Source organism: Elephantulus edwardii, unplaced genomic scaffold (assembly GCF_000299155.1).
Source record: "Elephantulus edwardii isolate Elephantulus edwardi_28Jun2011 unplaced genomic scaffold, EleEdw1.0 scaffold00143, whole genome shotgun sequence".
Lineage (NCBI taxonomy): Eukaryota > Metazoa > Chordata > Mammalia > Macroscelidea > Macroscelididae > Elephantulus > Elephantulus edwardii.
The window spans coordinates 120190-147870 of NW_006399893.1; the positions used below are offsets into that span (position 1 = coordinate 120190).

Below are 27681 nucleotides of genomic sequence, written 5' to 3' on the forward strand. Positions count from 1 at the left end.
CCTTTCGCTCTGCTGGTATGAACCCTTGCACGAACCCAAACAATTTCATCAGCTTTTAGTACTGTCAGGTCTCTAACCCGAACCAAAACTCGATCTGTAGCAAGCAAGTAAAACAATTTTGTAATTCAGATATTACAAAAAGATAATTAAAGACAGTTAATAGAAATACTTTCTATTATCTTAAACAATTCTCAATCTTTGACAACATCGTCTTCTCTATTACCTTTCATATATGTTTTGGAAATTACCAACAACTAATTGCCACTGAGTTGAAATACTCAAGTTAACTCTCCAGCAGGCTTCTGGAGGTTTGAATCACACAGGAAGGAGACTGCTCACCTTTTTCCTTTGGAGCAGCTGGTAGATTTGAGCTGCTAGAGGTGCTACCTTTGCGTTAGCAGTGCAACTCCCACCAGAGATCCCTTTGTGAACTACACTTCTAGCTAAAGGGCGAGTTGTCCACCAGGCTTGGAAAATCAAAAGTACTCCATCTCCCAGAATACAGGGACTTACCCAGGTGGGGTTATGTTACTCAAACTAAGAAATTTATATATACAGACTCTGGAAATGGAACTCTTTTTTTCCTGGGCTTGTCAAGCTGAGATGGCACAGGTTCAGTTTTCTCATCACAGGGCTACAGTCACTATCTTTCCAGCTAGGAGTTAGCAGGAAAAGAGACTGAATAAATAGGATCAAAAGATGGAGAAAGAAGGTCTAATAATGTTCCTTGAGCTCCTAAACCTAACTTCATTAGATTCTCACACTTTGTTTCCAAGTTATAAAAGACAATTTGGCTGCAAATGAGTGCTAACTATTATGCCCTCAATATTCGTAATGATGATTAATGCATAGTATTGCATTACAATCTATCTGGAGTCCTCCACACAAAAAAACTTGAGAAAACTGAAAATACTGATACAAAGAAGACCAAGAAAGAAATTTTTTATTGTTTAAAATTTGAATATGAACATTGAGAAAAAAATTAAGAACTCATTTAAAACACAGTAATAGACACAACATCCAATGCTGAATAATAAAAGATCCCTATTCTCATTGTAAAATGGGACCACCACTCTGGAAAGCAGTTTGGCATTTTCTCAAAAAGCTGAACACAGAAATTCTGTATGACCTAGCTCTTCCACTGTTTGGAATATACCCCGAGAAAATTAGTAACTGAGGCACAAATGTAGATTTATACACCAATGTTCACAGCAGCATTATTCACCATCATAAGAACATGGAAACAGTCCAAATGTCCAACCACAATTGAACGGACTGAGAAATTATGGGATAGTCACACAATGGAATACTATGCAGCATGTAGGAGCAATGAATTTGGAAATCACTACCTAATATGGGAGGGACTAGAGAGTACCATGCTAAGTGAACTAACTCAGTTCTATAAGGATAAATATTGCATAAGACCAATATTATAGAAATACAAAGTAGTAAAAACATGTGTGAGGATCCAAGTAGAGGAGGGTGGGAGCAAAGTGGTGAGGCTAGGGGGTGGGGGGTAATCACAGGGTCACACAATCTGATGGGTGGAGGGAGTGGTGAGTAAAGAAAGTGAGAAAGATCTGGTGTGAAAAATAATGTATATGAACTCTGTAAGTAAACCAGTATAAAATAAAAAATATATTAAGAAAAAATCCTTATTCTCAAATGTTACAGTCTTGTAACCAAGCCAGACAGTCTAACACGTAGCCAGTGAGAGTTATAACAAAGGGCAAGTTACTGAACATATCTTAACCTTGGTTCCATCAAGTTTTCAAAGACAGTATGAGAGTTCAGTGAGAAAATGAATGTTTGAAAGGACATGGAAGTATAGGAAGGGGATACCGGTGGTTCAGTGAGAGAATTCCTGCCTCTCCCATGGGATATCTGAATCCCATTCCAGACCAATGTAGCTAATGTACAGCTAACACTCATCTGTCAATGGCAGTGAATATGCTGCTCTGATGCTGAACAGGTTTCAGTAGAGCAGAGATTTCAGAGACCAAGAATGGCTATAAAACCCGCTTGGGGATCTAATAATGAACACCAGGCAATGCAAACACTGTGCAACAGTCTGACCTGTAACTGATCATGGGGCTGACACAGGACTGGGCAGCATGCTGTTCTACTGTACACAGGCCTGTCTTGAGTTGAGGGCCAACTTGATGGCTAACCGGCAGCGTGGGACTTTAATAAATAGCCAAAAAAGGTCACAGAAGCTAAGCTAATGAGGAAAAGTGAAACATGTTAGTTTCAGTAAAGCATGCAAAAAGGATGCATATGATGGAGGAGATTATGGCAACCACTTCTCTTCTGTCTCCTATCCCAGCTTCAAATATCATGCTTACTCAACTCAGGAAAATTCAATGTATAACCTACAACATAAAATGTTAACACTTAACTTATAGAATTCACTGAAAACCTTTTTATTAGTTTCCTAAATTAGGGACTCTAACCTGAGAATGTTTAAAACAAGTGCTGACACTACACAGGTTTGTGGCACCTACCTGACTCGAGTGATTCAGCTCTTTTGTGTTAGGTCCCTAGAACCTATACCACTCAAAACTTCATCAAGAGATTCCTTGGGATGAAACAAACCAAAAACCCCCAAAGCTTTATTAACACAGGAGAGCTACTAACCTGGTTTTTCTTGAGACTGAATCATTGAAGATTCTCCATATCTTTCTTTAGCATAATCCTATAAAAAGTTTTTTGCATTATTTGTTTTTACTCAAAAGTCAGGGTAAATAAATAAACAGAAATAACAGAATAAAAATCAATCCCCTTTAAATTTCAGAATCTGCCACACATCATTTACATATACACTCTATAGAAAAAGAAAAAGTGTGCACCTTTTACAGTTTGTAAAATGTGTTTTGGTGATCAACATTCCTGGGTGAATTTATCATCAGCACTGACAGATAAAATTTACACACATGTACAGCACGTTTTAACTACCTTCTTCAAAAGAAGAGATTAAATCACTTCAAAGCAGGGATACAGACTTCCACTTGAAGGAGGTAGGATGAAATACCAGTTTTATTAACTTCCTATTACAGGAAGAGATGTTCAAAGAAAACTAACATTTTGGGTAAGCTTTCTGAACACCAGATGGGCCACAGCTTTTAGAAATCGGAGACAGCGGATGTAAACTAGCTACAACTTTTCTTTTGTAAAACATTCACTAGTTTCCTCTTTCTAAAAATTAAGTCTACACCACCACCAGTATACTACATACTACAAATTGCTCCACACTGATAGTACGGTATCTCATAAAGGATAAAGACATAAAGGGCAAGGATATGAAGACTTAGGGTCCTATCATTAATAAACTATGCTTTAAAATGAAAGCAGTAAATTTTATTTTAATCTTACTTTACTTCTAAAAGAAACTTTTAAGGTTCTTGTGGCTATAAAATTACCTCTGCCACAATTTACACATTACATCTACAAGGTGCAAAGTTAATTTAACTAACTAATCAGGTTAAGAGTACACTAATTTTCATAGGTTTTATAGAGTAATTTAAGATCTGTGTAAAACAACTTGTCACTCTGTTGCAACCTTTGGAATAATCTTCTATAGATCTGAAGATAGTAGATTTTGTGTTTATACCAAAATAGAAGCATATCATGGTATTTACTGACTTAGCAATTTATGTACGTGCGTGAGAACATAAAAAAATATACATCTATTCGTGAGAACATAAAAAAATATACATCTATGAACGCAGATGCTTGGGCTCTGCTAACATAAAAATTAGGATAAAGTAAAAAGGTCATCCCTTCTAATGAGTAGTGTTCCCATTTCAACAAAACTTAACTCCCTTTAGCATTCTGAGCTAGCCTATTTATTTCGAAAGTCAGCATAAATCAGAACTCTATTAAAAATAGAGCAGCTAGACATGGATTAAGGTTCACTATTACTGCAGCACACCCAGTGTGTAGGATCTCACTAATTTCTGGGGAAAAAAACACACTTAAAGGGTGTTGTTACAAATGACCACCTTTTTTTGAAGGCCACTTCACCTATAAGACCTTTTTCTGCAGTCCTCCCACACACACACACACCCCCCTCACTGGATCAGTGAGTGGGAGGCAATAAAGCAAAATGTTCTTTTAAAGATGTTGTCTAGAAAATGGTCATTAAGTACATTGGCAGGTGGTTTTTGCTAAGTACTGTCATTACTTAAAAAAAATAAAAAAATTAGCACCAGAGTACTGATTTTCGGAGGGCATTTACTTTGTCCAGGGAGAGCATGTTACGAGCAGAACTTGCCACTCAAGGAGACTTAAACAGGACCCTACTTCCGGGTGGGGTTGGACGTCTCGTTCACACCACTGCAGAGGGTCCCGGGGAGCAAGGCAGTCCAGGGGGCGTTTGGTCAAGCTGCTCAAACGTCTTTAGAGGCCCGAGGTGGACTGTGGGCTCGCAGCCTGCAGGAAAGCTATTGACAGGGACCCCGAGGCCAGCACCCGGCACACCCTCCTCCCCCGCCCTCAGCGCAGTCGCGCCCTGGGATCTGCCTTTCCAGGCCTGGTAGGAGAAAACCCACTTCCGCCGCGTCCATGATCTCCCGCGGCTTCTCCTGACCCTTGCGGCTGGCGTTGGCGCTGGGCATCGGGACTACGGGACAGGGCAGTAGCAGGGACAGCGTTCAACACCCTCCCTTCTCAGGCTTCCGTAAGGCAAACCAAGGGAGCTTCTCCCTCCCGACCAGTCTCCACCCTCCCGGCACACGTGCTCGGACTCCGCGTGGACAAGCAGCTCCCGGAAGATCGCGAGATCCAGAGATATCGCGAGGTTTGGGGGTGTAGCGAGAGGGCTGCCGTTAGGCAACACCAATTGCTCTTCATCTTGCCCCGCCTCCACGGGAGTCCCTTGATGGGTGGAGTTGGCAGGGGTCCCGGGAATTCGTTAGAGTCTCGCGGGATCGCTGACCGTTGGGTCTCAGTAACTGGCGGCTCGCGCACTGTCTCTGCTGTCAATGACCGTGAGCAGAGTCACTCTTCTATGCCAGTTGCGGTCTCAGCTCTGCCCTGCTTGCTCTCCTAGATGCTTCCTTTCAGCTTTAATCGCAGAATTCGGTAAAAATACCGCCTTTGCTCAGTCTCTGCTTCTCCTTGCTTGACTTAACCTGTCTTCGTTGTTCCTGGCACAGGGTCGCAGTCTGAGGTTGTAGGCTGCCTCGTTTCAAGTCTTCTGATTTAGGTTTAGCCTAGAGAGGGTGAACCAAGGCTGCTCCTTGGAGGCAAGGATTTTGAAGTTCCGTCTCACATACTTTGGGCATATAGCCAGGAGGGAACAGTCTTTGGAGAAGAACATCATGCTTGGAAGGATGGAGGGACAGTGCAGGAGAGGAAGACCCCCCGGTGAAACAGATTGGCACAATAAGTGGGGTAATGGAGTAGGGGTGTCAGAGACAGTGAGTTTGGCTGAGGATAGAGAGGGTTCAGAGCTATTGTGCATATAGCGTCGCTATGAGTCGTTGGCGATTGGACAACACATAACAACAACAGTTTGCCATGGTGGAATAGGATACTGGTATTCTAGTGAGAAGGTGCACTGCATTCCCTATGGCATGTTGTTAGAATACACCAGCTGCTCAAATGGAAAAGGATGGGCAATCTCCCTCCTGTACTTAAAGGTTCTGTGAAGGCTGCATAGTGGAGTGGACCTGGGGGGGAGAGATTGCATAGCAATGAAAGAATTTTTCTTTTCAAGGAGAAGAGTGAATTGGGGGGAGGGGGTGGGTAGGGAGAAAAGTGCAACAAGGAATGACTGGAAACCCTAAGTCTTTGTAAACTTTCATTAAAATTAATTTTTTTTAAAAAAGGCTCTGTGTTAGTGGAAAGGTCCGGTGCACCAGTTCTCTCTCACTCTGATTGCCTAGCTTTACTACTTCAGGGAAGGTGTGCTCCCATGCCTGACGTCACATACCACCGTTTTAGACACCTTCATTAAAATCCCTGTAGGAAGTTTTTCTTCATGTGGGAGCAGGGGTCAGCACACCTCAGGAGTCTGAGTGCACACTAGGGGATGTTGCATCCTCTTAAGACCCTGACTGTATGAGAGGTAAAATCAGTCTATTAGTACTAAAAAGGAATAGTCAACACTGAGAAACTTTAGGAAGTCTCATATGAACAAGAACCAATGGTAACAAAGGAAGCAGTTCAAGCTGTGTTGAAGACACTGGCAAAAAATAAGGTCCTAGGAATTGAAGGGATACCAATTGACATGCTTCAACTAACAGGTGCAACCCTCTACTTGCTCATTGGTCTATTCGAGGAAATTTGGAGGACAGCTGCCTGGCCAACTTGGAAGAGATCCATAATTATTCCCCTTCCCAAGAATGGTGATTAAACAGAATGTGGAAATTATTGACCAATACCTATAATAACACATGCAAGCAAAATATTGCTAAAGGTCATCCAAAAATGACTAGAATATTATACTTGACACGGAACTGCCAAAGTGGGGTTTAGAAGAGACCACAAGGATATCATTGCTGATGTCAGATGGATCCTGGAAGAGAGTACTAGAAGAATGTCTCTATATATATTTTATTGACTATGCAAAGACATTTGTATGGATCACAACACATTGTGGCTAACACTGAGAAGAAAGGGACTTTTAGAACACTTAATTAAATCTACACCTAGATCCAGAAGCCAAGATCCATCTAATATTAGCTATAATAATCTTAGTACCATGGCCTCTTTTAAACCCAGGCTACACTTCTGGCAGTTCCCTGTTGATGTGCCATTCCAGTCATTTTTGGATAATTTTCAGCAGAATCCTGCATGTGATATTAATGATATTATTTGATTATTTCTGCGCCCAGTTGGATCACCTTTCTTTGGAATGAGAACAAATAAGGATTTCTTCCAGTCAGTTTGACAGGTGGTTGTCCTCTAGATTTCTTGGCACAAGTTGGTGACCACATCCAGGGCAGTATCTATTGAAATATGTCAGTTGGTATGCTATCAATTCCTTGGCTCTTGTTTTTTTTAAATTCAGAGTAGCTTGAACTTCATCACCACAGGCTCTTGCTCATACATTGTTTTATTAAATTATTCTGTATCTGCCAATTCCTTTTGATACATTGGCTCTATATACGCTTCCCATCTTCTCATGCTTCCTGGATCATTTAATATTCTGCCCAAAGCATCCTTAAGTATTGAAACTTGAGGCTTGATTCTTAAGAAATGCTGAGTGAGTTCAGTCCTTTAGATTTTCTGACTTCCCCCCTCCCTTTTCCAGCTTTTTGCACATTTCATTATAATACTTTACTTTGTCTTCAATGTTAGATGGATCTTGGCTGAAAATGGAGAGTTACAAGTGGAATGTCTACCAGTGTTTCATTGACTATGCAAAGGCATTTGTCTGTGTGGATCACAACAAACTGTGGCTAACTCTCAGAATAATGGGAAGCCCAGAACACTTGATTGTGCTTATGTGAATCCTATACTTGGGCATTCATCAGAACCGAGTAAGGAAACACTGCATGGTTCAAAATCTGAAAGAATGTATGCCAGGGATGTGTCTGTCTCCATACCATTTCAATCTATATGCAGAACAAGATCATCCAGTAGGCTGGACTATATGAGGAGAAATGTGACATCAGGATTGGAGGAAGACTCATCAACAACCTGCGTTATACAGATGACATAACCTTGTCTGCTGAAACTGAGGAGGACCTGAAGCACTTGCTGCAGAGGGTCAAGGACTGCAGCCTTCAATATGGATTGAAGCTCAACATCAAGAAAACAAAGATTCTTACCACTGGGTTGATTGACAGCATCACAATACAGGGCAGAGATTGAGATTGTTAATAGTTTCCGTTTGCTTGGCTCCACAATCAACACTCTTGGTACCAGCAGCCAGGAAATGAAAAGATGACTTGCACTGAGAATGTCTGCTGTCAGGGACCTCTACTCTGTACTGAAGAGTAAGGATGTCAGTCTGGAGACTTAAGGTGCACCTGATCCAGGCTATAGTCTTAACAATTTTTTGCTATGTGTTAGAAAGCTGGACAATGACTAGGAATGATAAAAGAAGAATTGATACATTTGAACTGTGGTGATAGAGAAGAGTATTGAATATATCATGCCCTGTAAGGAGAACAAACAGGTTCTTCCTAGAGAGGGTGAGACCAGGCTGCTCCTTGGAGGCAAGGATTCTAAACCTTAGTCTCACATACTTTAGACAGGTTGCAAGGAGGGACCAGTCCTTGGAGAGGGATGTCATGCTTGGATGGGTGGAGCGACAGTGCAAAACAGGAAGACCTTTGATGAGATGGATTGATTCAGTCACTGCGGTAACAGGGGTAGGTGTGTCATAGACAGTAAGATTGGCACAGGATAGAGCAGGGTTTAGGGCTGTTATACATAGGGTCGCTGTGAGTCACCAGCAACTTGATGGCATATAACAACAACAGACCAACAAGCTGTTGTCAGAACAGATTAGGGGAACACTGCATAGTTTAAAATCAGAAAGGGTGTGGGTAAAAGTTGTATTCTTTCTCCAGATTTAATCTGTATGCTAAGTAAATCATACGTCATCAGAATAGGAAGAAGACACATCAACACCTGCATTATGCAAAAGACAACCAACCTGGCTTGCTGAAAGAACCTGTAATGCTTATTGCAGAAGATAAAAGGAGTCAATGTAGTTTACATCTCAACATCAAGAAAATAAAGGTCCTTATCACTGGGCTAATAGGTAGCATCATATATGGAGAAAGGAGTGAAATTGTTGGTGATTAACTCTACTTGGAGCAACAGTCAAAAATACCCTTGGAAGCTCATGGGATCTCAGTATCAGGTGTCTTTTTATTTTGGAGAAGCTCACTCGCCTGGGATAGAGCTTCCAGCTCCTCATCAGTCTCTACATTACCAGCCTGCATCACCCACAGTTGCCATCCAGCCATGTCATAACCAGTAGTCTAAGATCCTGGCCCATCACACACCAGTTTCTCCAAAACTCATCTCCTACCTATGATCATGTGAGTCATTCCCCTAATCACTCTGAGAGATCTTCTAGAGAGTCATTGAACTGAAGGGAATCAAGGAGGTAGGAAACCAAGAAAATGAGGAGCCATTGATGTCAGGAATCATAAACTTAAAATAGCCATAAAATGCAGGTCAAGCATTTGGGACTATGCTGATCTAAGACTTATTATAAATGTTGTTGTTATGTGCCGTCGAGTCGTTTCCGACTCATAGCGACCCTATGCACAACAGCCCTAAACCCTGCTCTATCCTGCGCCAACCGCACCGCCTCTGACACACCCATCCCGATTACCCCAGTCACTGAATCAATCCATCTCATAGAGGGTCTTCCCCTCCTGCGCTGTCCCTCCACCCTCCCAAGCATGATGTCCCTCTCCAAGGACCCGCCCCTCCTGGCAACATGTCCAAAGTATGTCAGACGAAGCCCCAGAATCCTTGCCTCCAAGGAGTAGCTTGGTTTAATCCTCTCCAAGATGAATCTGTTTGTTTTCCTGGCAGTCCATGGTACATTCAGTACCCTTCTCCAGCACCACAGCTCAAAAGCATCCACTCTCCTTCTGTCCTCCCTAGTCATTGTCCAACTCTCTGATGCATAACAAGCGATTGTAAAGACCATGGCCTGTATCAGGCGCACCTTAGTCTCCAGAGAGACACTGTTGCTCCTGAGTACCTTTGAGAGGTCCCTAACAGCAGACTTTCCCATTGCGATATGCTTTTTGATTTCCTGACTGCTGGTACCAAGAGTGTTGACTGTGGAGTCGAGCAAACCGAAGCTGTGAACACTCTCAATCTCTTCGTCATCCATCCTGACACTGCCAATTGGTCCAGTGGCAAGAATCTTTGTCTTCTTGACATTGAGCCTTAGTCCATACTGAAGGCTGCATTCCTTGAACCTTCGCAGCAAGTGCATGAGGTCCTCCTCAGTTTCAGCAAGCAGGGTTGTGTCATCTGCATAACAGAGATTGTTAATAGATCTTCCACCAATCCTGATGCCACAATTCTCCTCATAGAGCCCAGCTTCTCAGATAATCTGCTCTGCATACATGTTGAAAAGGTATGGAGACAGGATGCATCCCTGGCGTACACCCTTCCCAATTTTGAACCATGCAGTGTTACCCTGCTCTGTTCTGACTACTGCCTCTTGATCCAAGTACAGGTTTCGCATTAGCACAATTAAATGTTCTGGGATTCCCATTCTTCTCAGAGTCAGCCACAGTTTGTTATGATCCACAGTCAAATGCCTTTGCATAATCAATGAAACACAGATAGACATTCTTCTGGTATTCTCTACTTTCAGCCAAGATCCATCTAACATCAGCAACAATATCCCTAGTACCACAACCCCTTCTAAACCCAGCCTGGACTTCCGGCAGTTCTCTGCTGATGTGCTGTTCTAATAGTTTTTGGATAATCTTCAGCAGAATCTTGCTTGCATGTGAAATCAATGACACTGTTCTGTAGTTTCCACACTCAGTTGGGTCACCTTTCTTTGGAATGGGAACAAATATAGATCTCTTCCAGTCAGTTGGCCAAGTGGTTGTTCTCACCAGGACATATTATGAAAACATAACTCTAGTAAAATTTCAAATTTAATAAAAAACCAAAAATACTCTAGGTACCATCAGTCAGATGATCAGGAGACATATTGCATTGACTGGGGATGTTAGTTTGAAGACTAAGATGTGCCTGATTCAGGCTGTGGTCTTTTCAGTCTCTTATTACACATCTATTTGAGCTGGACAATAAATTAGGATTATAAGAGAATAATTGATGTCTTTGAGTTTGGTACTGGAGAAGAATATTGAATGCTCCTTGGACTGCCAAAAGAACCACCAGATACATCTTGGACAACATGTAGCCACAGTGCTCCTTGGAGGCAAAGATGATGAAGCTTTATCTCTCATACGTTGGGCATGTTTCTAGGAGAGGCTATTCCTTAAAAAGTTATATTCTTGAAAGGTAGAAAAACAGGAAAGGTAGAGAGGAAGATGCCCAATGAGATGAATTGATGCAGTGACTGCAGCAATGGGCTCAAATATTTCAGATGATGAGGATGGTGCAGGATAGGACAAGGTTCAGGTCTTTCCATAAGGTCGTTATGAGTTACATGTAACTTGATGGCACCTAAAAACACCATTAGGAAGGAGGAAGGGAGAATGGTTGCTGAGTAGACAATCAACAGTATCCATTGCACTAGCTATGGGATTTGGGGAAAGTCATTAACATCTCTGATCCTCAATTTTCTCGAGAAAATGAGGATGATGATATTTTACTCTTGTAAGCATAGTTGTTTTGTTGCATGCTGTCTAGTGGAACTGACTCATAGCAGACCCTCTAACAGGTTTTCAGAGGCAGTAAATTGCCTGGGAGAATATTGCCCATCCTTCTCCCATGGAACAGCTGAACCATGTGCCTTTAGGATTGCAGTACAGGTTCTTACCACATTAAATGTCAGTAAATCATACATCCATTCCTAATTTATCAAGAAGGGTAGGTTCCAAAGACTAAATCATTATGCAAAAATTGCAGTTCCGTAAAAATTGAAGCTGACTACATTAGACCACAAAATAGAATAATCGTACCATCATACTATTGCCGTCATGGTCCAGCCAAGTTGACACATCCCAGCTAACCTTGAACTTGGCATTCTTACCAACAGATTAATGTTTCTAGCAATACCTCAGACCTGTTGAATCAGAAACTCTGAGGATGATAACTCCATTAATTTGTGTTTTTAAAATCCTTTAGGTCATTCTCAAAGGTAAGTTTGAAAAGAACTGACCTAGCTATCAGGATGTCTGAGCCTGATTAGCCTGGGTTCATACTCTGTACAACTTTTTGGTGCATGACTTTTTGTCCATTTTTACACTCCTATGTTTTAGTCTTATCTGTAAAATGGGCATAGTCCTTGCTCCTACTTGGTGGTCATTAAAAAACTGATAACTCTTTGCCATGAGCAGAACCAATTAATAGCTGACCCTCCTGTGGTTTCTGAAGCTGTAGATTGCATGGGAGGAGACCATCTGTCTTCCTCCTGTGGAGCCACTGTTAAGATTCGAACTCTGAGATAAGTGCTGCCTTTGGGTAAGCAGTACATCTGTCTCCAGACTGGCCATCAGAACTACCCTTGGTGATGTCAGCATGAGCCTGCTGAGGTGCACAGTACTCGGAGTGCAGTTAATGCTTAACAAGTATTGAAAACAACTACAACTTGTTACTCCAGTACTTCTCATGTAAATGGTGACTGAGTCCACATTGAATGGCTGCATTTGGAAAAGTAGCCAAGCTTACTGGAATTATTTGTAAAGTGAGGAGGGGAGAACTCCTCTGAGAAAAGCTGAATACTTTAAACTTTATTTTGGCTGCTTGAAGAGCTTTTATTTCTTACTTCCTGGTTTATGATTGTGATTCGATAATGCAGATGGTGCCAAGTTCTGTGGAATTTATGCAAATAATACATAATACACATTGTTATGTTGCTCTTCATCCTCTATGGAGGCCTATTGTCATCAATTTTGTATCCTGTTCCCATGAGAACTTTACCTTTCTTTCCTCACTGCATTCTGTTCCAGATGGATTGTCCACCTTCTCACTTGAACAACTTCTCCTCTTTTCCTGACTTCCCATTTAAGACCACCTCCTACTTAAAAAAAAAAAAATCCACTGAGGCATCAAGATACTCATTTCCCTTGTTTTTCATTTGCCTTCTCAATCCAAGGCGATTCCAATTGTTTAACAGTATGCAGCTGCTACAAGATACTAATGACATTTTCACTGGGTGAGCTGCTTTTCCCGGCCTTATTTCTATATATTTGATTGTCTTCAGTGTTTTATGTGAGTTGTAAACACCCTGGGTAGAAACAACTCAATAAATGACAACCAGTAAAATGAAAAATAAAAAGTTATAGTCCCATAAAATGAAAATGAGTGAGGCCCCTTTCCCAAGTAGAAGTAAGCCAGGGATATAAGTATGGTAGAGGAATACTGGCAGGCTACTCCTGCCCGTTAAAATATTCTTTCAATCACAAACTCATTCTTTTGTAATCCTCTTCTGCAAAACACATTCTTTTCCCCTTCTGCTCTCCTTCTTAATGGCTTTAGGAAATATACCTATTTTCTCATTCTCCAGGCTCGAAATCTTGGTGTCATTTATTGCTTCCCCCTCCCCGCCCCCCAGCATTCAAAAAATCTATCAAAAGCTTTCTGCTCTTTCCTTCTTAACCTAACCCATCTCTAACCTATTTCAACAGCTTCTGTTGGAGAGTGTGGCAGCTCGAGGTAAAAACCAGATCTTTTGGCTAAATTCAGTCACCTGTGGTCATCCACTGCAATCAGATCCTGAAACTCCACAAACTCAAAAAGCCTGATGCTGTCCAGTCAGAATGGACTTATAACTGACCCTGCGTTTGGGTTTCTAAGGCTGTAAATCACATAGGAGGAGATTTTCCACCTTTCACCAAACCTTTGGGTAAACAGTGCAACAACCTACGCATGGAAAGCTATCAAAGCCTTTAATTCTCTCCCACCAATAAGCTAAAATGGAAATGCAAAGCAACGTACAGTATGATGCAGATGCACTTTTTAGAGAATTCTGTGTGGTGAAGGGGCAGCGTAAAAGTTTCAGTGATACATTTGGAAAATTCTGGGTTACAAAAAGGTTGGCAGAGGGAACTGACAGTTTGGTTTCAACTAGTAATTGAAAGGTTAGCAGTCTGAACCTGCGCAGTGGTACTGTGGTTGAGAGGCCTGAGGATTTACTTCTGTAAAGACTGAAGCTGAGAAAGCCCCAGGGAACAGTTCTGCCTTGGCACTCACGGAGTCAGAATAAGTCAGAATCAGCACGGTGGCAACAGGGCTGGCTGTTTCTTTCTTTTTAGGGGAGTTAACATACTGTAAAAGTGGTTTCTTTACTGCGGGAATCCTCAGCGCCTTCAGTATGCTAGAAGTTAGTCCTTTGTCTCAAATGATTTGGTTATTTTCTTAACTAGTATCTCATAGAATTGTTATTTCAAGGAACAGAAGAAGGAAAGTTTTTGATTATGGCTGCACTGAGAGAAGCAATCATTAGATTTCTTCACCTTTGTTTCCGGAGGAAGTAGCACAAGCTTCACAAACAACATCAAAGCTATTTAGTGCACAGGACTGATGGATCAAGTGAACCTCCGCCTCTATGAGCCTGAGACCATAAGAACCACATGGTGCCCAGCTACTGCTGCTGACCAGTTAAAGGGATCACAGTAGAAGGTCTTGGATAGAATGAGAGGAAAATGTGGACAAAACTCAGAATCTTAAAAAAGACCAGGCTTACCAATCTGATAGAGACTAGTGGGGTCCTGAAGCCTAAGACTGTGATCTTTTTGTTGCTGTAGTTGTTAGGTGCTGCTGATACAAGTATGACTCATAGTGAGTGACCCTGTGAACCCTGTCCTAACCTGTACTGTCTTCATCATCTCGGACACACTGGAGCCCATTGCTACAGTTACTGTTTAAACCATCTCATTGAAGGTCTTCCTCTCTATTTCAGATGTCCCTTCCCCAGGTACCAAATTATATGAGATGTAGCTTTGCCATCCTTGCCTCTAAGTCACCTTTTAAACCTAGAGTTGAACTCCCTCCCACCACCCAGCTTTCTAGACAAAAGGCAGACCTATCAGGTGAATGACACCTGGGAGGAACACACTCCTTAGAACAGTCATTTGAGATAAAGAGGGCAGCATTGCCCAGGATAGAGGCAAAAGGCAGAATGGTGTAGGAAAGGAGGACTGATGGAACTTTAAACACAAGGTGGAAGTGGAGTGAGTGCCGCTACTTTGTAGGGAATTCAGCCAGTTCAGAAAAACAAAATGTCTATGAATTGTTGAATGGAAAAGAGATTTGCTCTGTAAACTTTCACTTATATCAAAACAAAAATGTCAGGGATAGCAATTATAGGAGTAGTCTCTTATTGTCTGCAATTTCCTATTATGAAGTTTCCCTTTTAACACTTTTTACTTCGTTCCCATTTATATCGTGTCCTTTGCGTTCTTACTGTAAACTCATTATTGTCAATATTTAGGGAGCATAGGATTTCATCATATGCCTTTTCTTCTTTAAGAAAAAGGCTTGTAATATTTTTCCTTTCAGAAATATACAGATAACAGTTATTTTCTATAACCTAATGTATTTTTTGTATCCTGATTAATCGTTCTGAATATACGTGTATTTTACCATTTTCTGAACAATAAAACTATTTAAGTAAAAACAAGTTACACCTTTAAGCACAAAACATTTAGTTCCATTTTTCCTTTATTTCAGTTGGTAACTGATCTAAAGTCAGACTGGTCTTCTTAATTGAGTCATTCAATCCAAAGTTGTTAAGAATGCCTTAATTCCCACTGTTCCCTTGCTGTGGTTTGATCATGTTTCCAAAGGCTGCAACAATATCACCCATCCCATATGCTCTTCTGCAGTGTGACCATGCCACTCTGTCATCCAGAAGCAGAGTCTATTTTTTACCCTTTTAAAATCTAAGCTGTCCTATTTTTACTATTATAATGTAGCAGAAATGATGATGTGCAGCCTCCAAGGCTGGACTTTAAGAACTGCATGGCTTCTGCCTTCATGTTTTGGAATGTTCTTTCTGGGAACCAGCTGCCATGCTGTGAGGAAGTCCAGGAAGCCATGTGGAGAGGCCACATGGAGGAGAGCTGAGGGGCCCAGCCAACAGCTCCCACTGACTTTCCAGCTGGCATGTGAACCACGCCATTTTGAACCTTCCAGCCAACTTAGAGCCCTATTCAATACTCAAAGCCCAGACCTAGGAACTGCCTGATTAACCCCCAGGATTAGAAGAATAATAAGTTGTTTTAAGCCACTCCGTTTTGAGATGGTTTGCTATACAACAATATCCAGCTAGAATACTGGGGCTCCATCCGGCTTGCCTCATTACCCAGCAGACTTCTGCAAGGAAGTGTAACTTACTTCCTGGTTGTGCCATCTGCACAGGGTAGAATGTTAAGCCTTTTTCTAGTCCTGATCTAACGTTACCTTTTGACTCTATGGACATAGAGTCACTCTATGGACACTCGTTAGCAATTAAGATGACAAATAATATCAACAGTTTTTTAGTAGTTGTGATGTGCTAGTTATTTTTCCTTAATATGTTTAATCTTTACAGTTACTCTTTAATTTTTTAAAAATTTTATACTATTTTATTTACAAAGTTCATCTACACTGCTTTGTACATCAGATCTTTCCCCTTTCCTTTACCCACCCCTGCTTCCACACATAAAATTGTGTGACCCTGTGATTAAGCACCCCTCTCCCCTCTTTGGATCCTCACACTCTTTCTACAATAATGGTCTTATACAGTATCTGTCTTTATGAGACCGAGTTAGTTCACTTAGCACAATGCTCTCCAGCTCTCCCATGTTAGCCAGTAATTTATAAAATCATTGCTCCTGCATGCTACATAGTATTCCACTGTGTGAATGTACCATAATTTCTCAATACATTCTATTGTGATTGGGTATTTGTGCTGTTTCCATGTTCTTGCTGTGAGCTAAGTACTATTCTTCTTCTTCCTATTTTACAGCCACCCTATGAATAACAGATCATAACTTTATCTTGTCCCATTCGCACAATCCTAGCATTCTCAAATTCATTGCGACAATCAGCGTGTATAGCTGGCTCATTGAGGCACTTCCTCTCTTTCATGAACCCTCTATTTTTCTAAGCGTGATGTCCTTTTCTGAGGACTGGCACCGTCTGACAACACGCCCAAACTAAGTGAGAGGAAGTTTTACCATCCTTGCCTCCAAGGAGTTCCCTGGTCACTCTTCTTCAAGACAGATTTCTTTGTTCATTTGGAGTTCCATGGTATATCCATTATTCTTCTCCAATACACAATGCAAGGGCATTAGTTCTTCTTCTTTGATCTTCCTTGTTGATGCTTTTAGTTGTGGTGTTGGAGAAGAGTACTAAATATCTCATGGACTGCCAAAAGAATAAATGTCTTAGATTGAGTGATTCTTAGAGACAAAGATGGCGAAACTTCATCTCACATACTTTGGACATGTCACTAGGAGAGGCTATTCCTTGTAAAAGGACATCATGCTTGGAAAGGTTGTGGTTGTTATATACTGTAGAGTCAGAACTGAATCATAAGTGACGGCTCATGGGTTCAAACCAAGTGCCTTCAAGTTGACAGGGCAGCTTCTTACCACTAGGTCACCAGAGCTCTGGAAAGGTAGAGGCTCAGCAAATGAGAAGAAGACCCTCAATGAGATGGATTAACACAGTGACTGCAGCAATGGGCTCAAGTGTGTCAGAGATGAGGAGAGTGGCACAGAATAGGACAGGGTTCAGATCTGTTGTTCATAAATAGGGCTGCTGTGAGTCAGAGTCAACTTTAAGGTACCTAACAACAGCAAAAAGAAAGCAATTGAAAATGACATGGCTTGAATCAGCCTTTAAACTGACATCCTTGTTTTTTAGCCTTTTAAAAAAGCTCCTTGGCAGATTTGTCCAATGCAACACATCTTTTAATTTCCCAACTGCTGCTACCATGGATGTTGATTTTAGGTCCAAGTACAGTGAAATCTTGACAACTTCAATCTTTTCTCCATTTATCGTGATACTGCCAACTGGTCCAGTGTTGAGGATTTTTCCCCTTGATGTTAAGGGGTAATCTGTGTTGTAGGCTGCAGGCTTTGATCTTCTTCTGTAAGAGCTATAAGTCGTCTTCACTTTTTGCAAGGCAGTGTCTTCTGTGTAATGCTGATTGATGAGCTTCCTGCAATCCAGCTGCCACATTTTTCGTATAGTCCAGCTTCTGGAGAAAGGGTATAACTCTAAGGTAAAGTGTTTGAGAGGTGGTTTAGTAGTTAAAGCACTTGATGGAGAAGCTAATTCAAAGGCCACGCCTCTGTAAATTTGTGTGTTTTGGAGGAAAAAGATACGCCTTCCCCTTCCCTGCAATTTACATCCTTGGTAACTGTGGGGTCAGCGAAGAGTTTAGCTCCATAGAGTAAGTGAGCAGAGTGGCTAACCAAAGGGTTGGCAATCCGTACCCACCCATGAGCTGCCCCATGGGAGAAAGAAACAGCAGTCAGCTTTCTTAAAGATGTACAGCCTCGGGGACTGAAAGCAGTTGTCCTGTGTCCTACAGAGTTTGAATGGACTGCATAGCAGTGGGGTCATCCCAAGCTATCAAGTACATTTAGAAAAGTCATGCCTTGCTTTCTTCCCTGTTCAGGGCAGGACCGAGTGTTCCTTTGGTCTCCGCATCTGTGCAGCTACCACAGAGGGCAGCAGAGTAACAGAGGAAAGCGAGGGGTGGTAGGCTGGAAGCCCTTCACTGCTCCTCCCACTGCAGGAGAAAAGCAGGGGAAGGTAGTGGCACCCAGTCCAACTGAGGAGCCCAGGAAATCCCCCTTGCTTGCCTTGTCCTTGCTATTTTAAGAAGAGCTCCCCTGTGTCCCTTTCCGACAGCACCAGTGCCTTCATGTCCCTCCTGGCTAGAGCTGCCTCTGCAAGGGGTAAACATTTTAAGTAGCCCCAGCCTGCCTCTAGAACTCTGGGACAAAGAAAAAAAATGAATTCAGTAGGTATTAGTTTTCATGATACATTAAGTAGTAGCTCTGTGTCAAAGTCTCACCACTGCTACTTACGAGCTGTGTGATTTCAAGAAACTCAGTGTTTTTAGCTGTGAGAAGGGTTGGTCATATATACTGCATGTAGTAGGAAAAAATTATAGGCAAAGCCTTTGGAGATATATGTAAAATAAACATAAAGGGTAGCAAAGATGCACACAGAATATACTGCACATCTCTTGATTATTAATATGCCTATCCCAAACTCTGTGAATTGTAAAGGGTAAAGCTGATGTTTCATGTTCTTGGGGTCCAATGGTAGAAAAGCTGGTGTTTCATGTTCTTCGGGGTCCAATGGTAGAAAGCTCACCTTCCAGGTAGGAGACCTGGGTTCAACTCCTGGCCAGTGCCCCTCAGGTTCAGCTCCCAGTTACCTGCTAGTGGAGACTTGCATGTTGCTACGATGCTGAACAGGATCCAGCAGAGCATCCAGAATAAGATGGAGTAGGAAGAAAGACTTGGAGAGCTACTTCTGGAAAGCTCTATGGATCACAGTGGTGTGATCAGCAGCCAGTCGTGGGCATAATGCAGGATGGGGTAACGATGATTCTGTAGGCATGACTGCCTTGAGGTACAAGCTGACTTGATGATAACTACAATCAACAGCAAATAGACAACCAGGCTGTTTAGACAAGTGCTGTCTTCTCTACCATCTTACATGCGACTGATGAGTTTTTAAACTACAACTCAAGTGAATCTTCTTGGTTTGATGTATGCAGGTCTCTAAGAATCCTTGGACCCCTTGATACTGTGTGCAGCACTGTATGTGTCAACACAGATGTGCATGTTTAGGAGGGAGATAATTCTCAATAAGCCATTGATAAAGGAGTCTGTCATTGGAAGGAAGACTAAAAACCCTAATACCAAAGCATCCTTTTAAATCTTTTTCTGAGAGTAACTTGGAGGCCTTCCCCGCATTAGGACAAAGCCCATACAGCTCTGGAAAGCACTGAGAATGGATCCTGTCTCCAGCCAATAACCTGCCTCTGGTCCCCTGTGTGTCACTGATAGAGGGGGGAGGCTGGCTTTTCCTATTGGGCACAGGTAATGCTGTAAGGCTTCTGAACATGCAACTGGAGGGGTGTTACCTTCTCTAATTACAGCTAACAAAGACTCAAGCTTAACCTCAGCTGCACCTTCTGTCTCTGGCAAGCTACTTATGAAGCAGAACTATAATTGGGGTTTGCTACCTGAAAGAATTCTCCAGATGACTAATATTTAGATGACATGCCCCAGAAACATACCTGAGGCAAAAACCCTGAGGGCTGATGGCCGTAAGGGGAGGTGTGGTTTTCTTCATTCAGTGGGGATTACTAAATGAGGATGATATCATTCAGAAACATGGAAGGGGCAGGTGTCCAAGAAGTCCCTTTAGCTTCTGCAATAGGGCCTGACAGCCAGTGCAAGGGGCTCCATAATTTATGCCTCAGGCAAGAAATCCACACAAAGCAAGAATGACCACTTCAGCACTCAAGGGGTTAAACTCTCATCCGTGGATCCCCTCATATTGTAAGAAGGATCCAGCTAATTGAGCTCAATATATTCTTAGGGAAAATGCTTGTGGGGGAAACTAGCAAAGCCAGGAAAATATAGCCCCTTGGAAAATTGCAAGTATTTGCAAGTTCGATGAATGACTATTTTTGCCACTATTATTATAATATATTCTTAATTAACAGGTAACCCATAAATTATGGAGTATACAACAGGATTAGTGGAATTGAGTACAGAATTTTTTTTTTATTGTAGGGTGTACGTGTATATAAAACAACACATTTGCCATTTGAACATCCCTTACGTGCACTATTCTGTGGCCTCAGCTATGCTCATCACATTATGTAAGTATTGTATCTGGGGAAATGCTTTTTATTTTTATTTTTTTTTGCAGGGGGGAAACATTTTTGATCCACATAAATAAACTTGGATAAACTCTGTGTGCACCTGTTCCTAGTCCCATCCTAGGAAGAATTGAAATGCAGGCACAGGATGAACGTCTGTTAGTGTCAGTGTAACAATAACAAAACACAGTTGGCATGGGGGTGGGGAGCAGGAAGTCTTTGGAAGGAGGGAGGGAGCCTTGGTCAGCAGCTTGCACCCGGCTGGCTGTGCGCTCTGGTGCCCATTCACCAGGAGTTTCCAAATGATTTTCACCCTCCACAAAGCTGTTGGAAAAGAAAATACAAATCCTTCCTGAAAGTTCCTAGCTTTCCTTCCTCCAGGAAGTTTTTGGTCAATGGGAAACAAAGCCTTATTCAAAGGATTAAAGCCATAGTCATTCTATTGTTTACAGCTTCAATAATGTGCGACTTTCCTTCCCCAGACAACATTTTCAAATCACGAAACACCTAAAAAACAGGAAATTTTGGGGAAACACATGTTTATGGTAACAAACAAGGGCCCTCTCGTGTGACACAGAAGTTTACACAAAGATACATCTGATTTTATGTAACATTTTTTTAAAACTCTGTTTTAGCTGTGTTTTTTAAAACTGTGTTAACTTCTAGATGTAGTCTAAGATTATTCATTCCTTAAATGAAAAAGCAGTATGGAATTTAATGAATGTAAAACTATTGAGTTCCCACCCCTGGTCCCAGCAGTTGAGAGAGGGTGGCTATATTGTCATAGATGGTCTGTAGGCAATGGTGTGGGGGCAAATAGACCTCTGCAATGTTCTCTTTGCCCATCTGCCTTTAGTTTCCTTCTGTCTCATCTCTGCAGGCCACCTCACTCAGCAGTGAAGGGAATAGGGCCTGGAGAGATGGTTCAATGCAGGCAGTGGCAGCTCTGAGCTCTGCCAGTGGGTTATAGACATAGGGAGCCATAGAAAGTTAAGAAGGTCATGGAAACAGTAACTAATTTTGCAGGCAGGGAAAGTTGGAGGCAAGAAGCAAAGATAAATCAGCAATGCTAAGTTGTGACCATACTTTGGAAATCTACCGCAGCTGCTTCTAAAGAAGCTGCTGAGAGAATTATTATTTTAGTTACCTGCTTTGGGCAACAGTCTTTTTAACCTTAAGGACAGAGAACTGTCTGGTTTCCTAGGCTCTTGTTTTTATGGGAGTAGATTGACAGATTTTTTTCTCCAATAGAGCGGCTAATAGAGTTGAACCTCCAACCTTTTCATTAGCATCCAACATTTATTAGGACTCTTAGAACAACCAAAATCAAGCCGACTCCTTTAAGTAGGTTCCCATTCCTGATGACCTTCTGAGTTGTAAATTCCACCCCCCACCCCCATGAGGTCTCCCATTCCCCTTCATCTTCCCTTCTCCTTCCCCTTCTCTCTTTGGACATTTATACACATCCTAGTAGATATCCTTCTGTTTTTACAATAATGATCTTATGCAATATTTGTCCTTATGAGACAGAGTCTATTCAACATAATGCTTTCCCATGTTACATACTATTTTTCAAAATCTGCCCCTGAGTGCTGCATAGCATTCCATCATGTGAATGCACCATCATTTCTCAATCCAGTCATTTGTTGATGGACATTTGGGCTGTTTCCATGTTCTTGCAATGGTGAGTAATGCTGCAATGAACATTAATGTACAAATCTGTTGGTGTCTCAGTTCTATTTTCCTTGGAATATATTCCTAGCAGTGGAATAGCTGAGTCATACAGTGTTTCTATGTTCAGCTTTTTGAGAAAATGCCAAATTGCCTTCTAGAGTGGTTGGACCATGTTACAATCTCACCAACAGTGTATGACAGTTCCAATCTCTTCACATCCTTCCTAACAATTACTGCTTATTGTCCTGTTAAACTTTGCCAGTGCTATTGGGGTGAAATAGTACATCATTGTGGTTTTGATTTTTGCATCTCTCTTATTACCAGTAATTTTGAGCATTTCTTTGAGTGTCTGTTGGTCATCCTAGTGTCCTTCTGCCCATTTTGTAATTGAGTTATCAGTCCTTTTCTTATGAAAGCCCTGGAGTATTCTGTAAACTTTCGTTTTGAGAACCTTGTCTGAGATGGCATTGTCAAATGATTTTCCCAGTCTGTAGGTTTTCTTTTCACCCTATTGGAAAAAGCTCTTGATGTACACAGGGACTTAATCTTTAGAAGGTCCCATTCATCAGTGTGGTCCTCTCTTGGTTGTAGGTTTCGGGCTGTATTTGCCAGCCTATTTAAACCATAGGGCTAGGCCTTCTAACTTTGGTCCCATTTTGTCTCTTACAATCTTTATGGTTTTGGACTTTACACCAAGGCCTCTTGTCCACCTTGAATTTATTTTTGTCTATAGTGTGAGATGTGGATCTTGTTTCAGTTTTTTTACAGCTAGCAATCCAGTTTTGCCAGCACCATTTGTTGAAGAGGTTGTCATTTCCCCATTTGATAGCGTTTGTTTCCTTGTTAAATACCAGTAGGCTATAGGTAGATAGGTTACTTTAAGAGTTATTGATTCTGTTCCATTGGTCTATGTACCTTTCATTGAACCAGTACCATGCTGATTTCGTTATTACAACTGTGTAGTAAGTTTGAGATCAGGGAATGCTATGTCTTCCACTTAATTTTTGGTTTTTGGAAGGGTTTTGTTTATTCTGGATCTCCTTCCTCTCCAAATAACCTTGCCTATTGCTTTTCCTATCTCTTTGAAAAATGAATTTTATATCTGTATTGGAATTGCACTGAGCATGTGGATTGCTTTTGGTAAGACTGTCATTTTTATCATATTGAGTCTTCCTATCCATGAACAAGGCACATTTTTTCCCATTTAATTAGATCTCATTAGTGTTTTGTCATTTTCTTTATAAAGATGTTTTGTATCTCTAGTTAGATTTATTCCCAAGTGTCTCAATTTGTGGTTCACTGTTGTAAATGACATTACTTTCCTGTTTTCCTTCTCTGTTTTATGGTGCTATTTACTGCCTCTGAAAACCTGTTGGAGGGTCAACTGTGGGTCAGCTCAAACTCACTGGTACATAACAACAACACAGCCATAGGCTTACTTCATAATGTGAACTCTTCATCACCTGCACAGTCCTGTGTTCTCTGGTCCTGTCAGCTTCTCCAGCCCCATTTCTTATCACTCTGCTTCTCATTCATAGTCCTGCCGCTTGAACCTTGCTTGTTCCCACATCTGGGCCTTTGCACTTGCTGTTCTCTTTTCCTGAAATGCTCTTGTCCTGTCTTGGTAAGTTGTAGCTTTAGGGAGCTCTGGTGGTTTAGTGGTAAAGAACTGTGCTGCCATAGCTAAGCCGTGTGGTTCAAGTCCACCAGCCACTCTGCAGAAGAAAAAATGACAGCTTTCCCTTATATAATTTATTGCCTCTGAAAACCCACTGGGTAGTCAGCTACAGGTTTATTCTGACTTGATGGTACTCAACAACACAAAAGGTTTCATGTTTATATTTTTGTCTCATACATCAGAGTATGAACTCTTTAAAAGAAGGAACATGACTTGTCAGCATTTGTGTTACGGACCCTTGGCACAGAACATGTCTATCAGAGATACTCAAACATTTATTCAGTGATTATCTGGCTAGAACCTTGAATCCAAAGGGATCTGAGAGAGAAAAGGACTAAAGTGTTATGAGCAACTATTTGGTAGAAAGAGCTTAACACTCATTATTTATTTAGTTTGGAGAGTTAATACTTTGAAGTGTGTTATACCAATTAGATACATGTTGAAACTCAGACTCTAATGAAATGGCTAGCCTGAGATTCCATGGCTTATGAATCAGAAAGTTTCAGACTCTGAGCTCTTCCTCCTATCTATGCTCATTCCTCTGGTACAAGCCATACGTCTGCTTGTTGTGGGTATGTATGCTTCACACTTCCCTTCATTCACATTGTGTTTCATACGATCATACCCATACATTGTGTTTATAAAGTTAATCCCCATTAAACTATGCCCATCATTACTCTTGTCTTTTCAGGTCCCCACTGGATCTTTCCCATTTTCTTTACCCCTTCCCTCCACCCACCAAATTGGGCGACCCTGTGATTTTCCCCTGCCCACCTTCACACATCCTTCCCCATTTGGACACTTATAAACATTTTACTAGTTATCCTTCTATTTTTACAAGAATGGTCTTATGCAGTATTTGTCCTTATGAGACTGAGTTAGTTTACTCAGCATAATACTCTTCAGTCTCTCTAAATGATGTAGTAATTTTCAAAATAATTTCTCCTGAGTGATGCGTAGAAAGTATTCCATCATGTGAATGTACCACGGTTTCTTAATCCATAGAGTTGTTAAGCCGCAGGTTTTAGGATGATTTTAATACTCTTCTATTTTATTGTAAAAAGTAATAGTTCTATCTTGTGCAGTAGGCAGTCTTCAAAAATGCCTCCCAAGGGCCCATGTATGTCTCTTGCTATTCACGCCCTCTTACCATCTTCTTCCTTTGCTTCTGGAGTTTCTGGATGGTCTCAGTAAATGGTTAACATGCTTAGCTGTTACTTGAAAGACTGGAAGTTAGTTAGAATGGACCCAGAGGTACCTTGAAAAAAAAGGCACTATACCCTACTTCCAAAACCCAGGCACTGCCAACCCTGTGGGGTCCACCTCCGTCCTGCCAGCGTGGGGCCACCACGAGTTGGAGCTGACTCAATGACAGCTGGTTTCCCCTGTATCTGCACCTAGTGTGTAAGCAATATAGCAGAGGTATTGCTGCTTGACTTTCAAGCCAGCTCATAAGAGGCCTTGCAATGTCCACTTGGAATGCTTGTTCTGGGGGAGTTCACTGCTGCGTAAGAAAGCTGACCCCATGGGAACACCATGCTGTGGGGAAGCACAAGCTAGTCCCTCGGGGGGAAGCTGTCTGGTTCACTCACAGTCACTCCAGCAATCCAGGTTCAGGCATCAAACATGCCAAAGAAAAAGTCATTTGGATGACCAGCCCCAGCACCATGTGACTACAACTGCAGTTACATGCAAGACCCTCAGGGAGAACTGGGTCTGAGGGTCTTTTTCTCAGAACAGTAAGAGATAATAACAAATTACTGTTTGAGGATACTTAGTATCTTGTTATATTTGTTGTTCTGTGAAGTTGAGTTAGAAGCAACACAGAGCTGACCCTCCAGCGGTTTTCAGAGGCTGTAAATGGCACAGGATGAGATAAGGGAGGATTCAGCTCATCTTTCTCCCACAGAGCAGCTGGTAGATTCGAACTGAGTGCCTTTAGATTGACAATGCAGCTCCTTAACACTAAGCTGCCTTGTTATACAGCAAAAGCAAAAGCAAAAAAAAAAAGTACAGTGATATTTTTAAAATAATATAACGTGATATTCATAAGCAGAGCAGCACAGCTTCTTCAACTTTATTATTTCTCCCTTTACACAAATGAACTCCTCTGTACTCTAAGGGGATTTCTAAGTCTGCCCTTGCCAAAGTTTATGACCTCGATCAAGGCTTTTTTATAATAATGTCACAGAGCTTCACTTGCCTCAGTTTTAAAAGGAAAGGTTGGACTAGTTAATCACTAAGGTCTATCCCAGTTCCAAAATTCCATCACTCTCTTCAAACTATCAGAGAAAAATTGAGTCTTTGACAAATTTCACCTTGCAGTAAAATTTTATGGGCTCCAGGATTTTAAGTGAAGCGCTGACTGCCTAGCAAGTGCTGACTCAGCATGTGAGGACACACTGCCTTCTCCTTGCAGGAAAAGAGCAATGGAGGAGCAAAGATAAATCCTGCCCTCCAGCTCCTCCCTGGAGTCAGATCCGAAGAGGTGATTATCTGTAACAAAAAACTCAAGAGGAGATTCTTTCTTCTACCTTCAAAATCTGTTCCCCAAGTCTGCACGTGACTCTGAGAGACGACTCACATTTGCACAGTTGAGTCAGTCTCTGGAAGGCCCCTGCACACAAATGCTACATTTAGGACCAGGGAGCTGGGCGATTCCTAGAGGAAATGTGCTCGAGCCTGAGAACAGCAGCTGGAGGCAAATCCCATAAGCCAGGAAAACAGCCACACAATCACAGTAACAGGTGGTCATTCTCAAAACAAATTTCAAGGTCTGACTGGGCGGGCACCTGCTCTAGAACCACAGGCGACAGTGTAACTCAGTCCGTGTCTGGGTTGGGTCAACCTGCCATGCTCTAAGATTAACTACTTTAATTAGCAGACCTAAGTGCTAAGGGGTTACAGGGCCAAGTCACAGAAGTAGTAGCCCTTATGTCCCTGGTCAGAAAGGGTAAGAGCGTTTGGGAACCTTCAGAAGGGACCTTGGAGATGAGGAAGTTAAACTCCCTTCACAGCTGAGGAAAGTAAATAAAGCCCAGGCAAGTTAGAGACTTGCTCAAGATCTTATGACCTGTGGAAGCAGAACATGCCCCCTATTTTATTAAGACACATATTGAACACACAGCAAAGTTGAAAGAATTTTTAGAGGAAAAACAGAGCCTACCTGCTTCCTCCTCCATCCATGGTATGTTGTTAGGTGTGGTTGGTGGCTGAATCAGCTCTGACTCACAGCCACCCTACCAGGAGACACTCCCTGTCCTGTTCTGTCCTCACAATCTCTGATGTGCTTGAGCCCACTGTGGCAGCCAATGTGTTGGTCCCTTTGGTTGAACCATCCTCTTCTCTGCACCTTTGTTTTACCAAGCATGATGTCCTCCAGGGACTAGCTCCTCATAACATGCCCAAAGTATATGAGATGAAGTCTCATATATTCACATTTTATTAACCTTCCAGTGTGTCCTACCATTGTGTTTTTCTTATTACTGTGAGGCTGGAAACTTTGCCACTGGCATGTCAAATACCAGTGGACAGAGGTCAGTGGAGCTTCCAGACTAAGAGAGACTAGGAGGAAAGGCCTGGTGGTCTACATCCAAAAATTTACTAGTGAAAAGCCAGGCCAACTATGACATCACAACAGCCACATAAAGTGCTGGAAGAGGACCTCCCTCCAGGTGGGAAGATACTCAAAATATCTAGCAATAATGGACTCAGGCAAACCAATAATCATCAGTATGGCACAGGAGCCAGCAGTTTTTTGTTTGTTTTTTTTGTGGGGTGAGGTGTTCTCCACAAATCAGAGTCCATTCAATGTTGAATAACAACAAAAAACTTGTTAATTTTACATATATAT

At 41.8% G+C, this 27681-nt stretch overlaps 1 protein-coding gene across 1 annotated transcript in view; it reads right to left on the bottom strand.

Annotated features, from left to right (window-relative positions):
* The window catches only part of DARS (aspartyl-tRNA synthetase), a 94454-nt gene extending 89838 nt beyond the window's left edge, over positions 1-4616 (bottom strand). The window contains 3 exon segments of the mRNA XM_006894444.1: positions 4-94; positions 2638-2695; positions 4551-4616. Of these exon segments, the coding sequence (XP_006894506.1) occupies positions 4-94; positions 2638-2695; positions 4551-4616 (215 nt within the window).
* Between the last annotated feature and the right edge of the window lie 23065 nt (positions 4617-27681).